General features: G+C 34.1%; 1 protein-coding gene across 2 annotated transcripts in view; it reads left to right on the top strand.

Annotated features, from left to right (window-relative positions):
* LOC107748092 (protein phosphatase 1K, mitochondrial-like) overlaps positions 1-3,020 on the top strand; it is a 13,057-nt gene that overhangs the window by 1,861 nt on the left and 8,176 nt on the right. For both annotated transcript variants that reach the window (XM_016562752.1, XM_016562751.1), the window contains exons 2-3: positions 439-854; positions 2,095-2,195. In XM_016562752.1, coding sequence (XP_016418238.1) covers positions 463-854; positions 2,095-2,195 — 493 coding nt within the window. In that variant the 5' untranslated portion in view covers positions 439-462. The remainder of the gene's footprint in view (positions 1-438; positions 855-2,094; positions 2,196-3,020) is intronic.

The following is a 3,020-nucleotide window of genomic DNA, read 5'->3' as shown; positions in this document are numbered from 1 at the left end:
ATGGAACATGATCTTTACTAAATATCCCAATGATTTTTGGCATAAAAGAAAAATCTATAATTTTGACCCATACTATGTATTGTTGGCTATTGCTACAAATATACCCCAGCGACTACTTTTGTGATCCAGAGTCACTAATATTGACTTATTTTGAAGGATGTAGTAGACTTTTCTTCATCTGACATCCCAAGTTGTAGTCATGGGTTTAGCAAACACGGTTACACTTTATTTTAAGGTGTCCTTGTTATACGTTTAAGTACTGATTAATATGAATTAACTACATGTACTTACTCTATGGTTAGGGTTTGGTTTAGGGTTACTTGCATGTAATTATACATAATTAATTGTTATTATCCTACATGTAACGTGTGACAAGTACACCTTAAAATAAAGCGTTACTGCAAACACCACTAACTGTAACTTTAATTTTATCCACAGGAGTCCCATCTGAGGATCATCTCAATGTCGGTCTCAGTCGCCTCACTGTCCCGTCTGCTCCGATGCAGCCTGTCCTCGGTGGGCCGGGGCGCCAGCTGCAGCGTCCGGTGGAGCAGCTCTCGTCTGGACGCGGACGGAAGTGGACGTCCAGCCACGTGGGACTCCTTCGGGATCTGGGATAACCGGATAGAGGAGCCCATCCTGCTGCCTCCCAGCATCCGCTACGGGACCCCCATCCCGCAAATCAGCCTGTCCAGGGTGGGCTGCGCCTCCCACATCGGCCGCCGGCACGACAACGAGGACCGCTTCCAAGCCAGCAAACTCTCGCATAACGTACTCTTCTTCGCTCTGTTCGACGGACACGGAGGACCACAGGCCGCAGACTTCTGTCACAAACACATGGAGCAGCACATCCGGTACAGGACAGAGTGACCTTTAGTTCCATTAAACATGTTTAACCCTTGTATTGTGCTGACATTCTGGTTACGTTTTTCCAGGACAATCTGTCCCAAATTGGATTTAATACTAGAAATCACTAATACTAAAAGTAATAACTAATCAAAAAATTACACTTATAAAACGGAGCGTTCCGGTCCTTGATTCTGATTGGTTGAGCCGCGCTAAGGGGGTTTTAGGCACTCTGTTATAAATTCACTGTAAACCACGGCTTCACGGGGCTTATTGCTTTATTTGAAAAGTAAAACACACAAAAAAAAAATCTGGTAAAATCTTTTAACATTAAGATTTGTATATTAATTAATATTAATATACATCTACTGTATTTCTCACACATAAAAAAACATGTTTTTTATTGTATTTAACTATTTATATATAATTATTTTAAATTAACATTAAAACTATATTAAATAAAAAATCTGGTAAAAACAGTAAACCTTTAACGTTAATACTTATCACACATTACATAAAATAAAAAACAAACATGATCACGTTTTTAAAACGTGTTTTTAACAAATATTTTAAAACATAAAATTTGAACATTACAAACACTATTTTAAATATTTAAAAAAATTCAAATTAAAGCTAAATTAAATAAAAAATCTGGTAAAAACAATAACCCTTTAACATTAATATATGTATATTAATTAACATTAATATTCATATTCTTCTCACACATAAAAAAAACTCAGTAGACATTTTTACCATTTTTAACAACTATTTAAAAAAATTACAAAATGTCATCATAAACATAAATATCATAAACAGTATTTTAAAAAATTTAATTAAATAAATCGGGTAAAAACGGTACAGTTTTAACATTAATACTTCTCACGCATTACAAAAAAACACATGAGAATATTTTTTTAAATGGTATTTAACAACTATTAAACTAATTACAAATATGAATGTTATAAACAGCATTACATTATAAACCGTTTTTCTTTAACAATTTTTGTGTACTTTCCTGAAGCTCAAACATTAGAGCAGAATTTCACGCATAAACTGATAAAAATGTATGCCTTCAAAACAGCATACATTTAATTTGACCCTAAATGAGAAATGGTCAAGAAAAACGTAGGTTAAGCAGTATTTCCAACATAAAAAAAATGCATTACAGGTCAAACTGACCCAGGATCTAAAGTAAGGGTTAAACATGCATCATTGTAAATTAAATGACGAGGATTTTGTGTTTTGTAGGGGTTGTTTGGAGGTGGAAACAGATTTACAAGCAGTTTTGTCTAAAGCGTTCCTGCAAGTGGATGCAGCTTTGGCTGCGGAGCTGCAGATATACGGCAACGGTACGAAAAATTCAGGTTTACCTTTATGCATTTGACTAACGCTTTTATCCAAAGCTACTTGCATTGCATTAAAAGTACATCTACAGGGTTCCCACGGCTCATGGGATTTCTGGAATATCATGGAATTTTAAAAGGTCTATTCCAGACATTGAAAGTCAGGGAATTTTTTTTTTTTGTCCAAGTCATGGAATATCAGGGATTTTTGTTTACCGCTTCAAATTTTAGTTTCCAAATGCAATTTTTCTATACCTTATTTTTTCTTATCGCGTTGTTTCATGCATTTTGCTTAAATGCTATTTTATGTGCTATTTTTCAGCGCCATTTTATTCCCTTCCCGTTCGTCAACTGGCAATCTCTTAAGTCAAATGCAGTCACCAGGCTGTACCTGTTAACTAAGGCAAACATGCCAGGAAAATATACATTTCAAGAGCTTTGGCTACAAAATGACCACTTCAAAGACTGGGTGTTAATAGTAGACAACAGAAAAAGCAAAAACTAAATGTGAATAAAATAAAAAGACTGAAAAAAATAAATAAATAAAAAGACTGAATGATGAACTTGATGACAAACAGAAGATCCTTCAGAGCGTTTAACCCCTGAAAGCATAAAAAACATAAATTAATTTCTGTAGAAATAGTACAGAAAAATATCAAAGTGCATTTAACGGGGAAAAGCAAATAAAAAAAGTCGTGTGTATGTGTGTTAGTGCTGTCAAACGATTAATAAAATAAACGTTTTTGTTTACATAATACATGTCTGTATACTGTGTATATTTATTATGTATATATAAATACAAACACATGCATGTATATATTTAAGAAAAAT

Source organism: Sinocyclocheilus rhinocerous, unplaced genomic scaffold (genome assembly GCF_001515625.1).
Source record: "Sinocyclocheilus rhinocerous isolate Xijiao unplaced genomic scaffold, SAMN03320098_v1.1 scaffold6644, whole genome shotgun sequence".
NCBI classification, from domain to species: domain Eukaryota; kingdom Metazoa; phylum Chordata; class Actinopteri; order Cypriniformes; family Cyprinidae; genus Sinocyclocheilus; species Sinocyclocheilus rhinocerous.
This window is presented reverse-complemented; position numbering and strand designations above follow the sequence as displayed.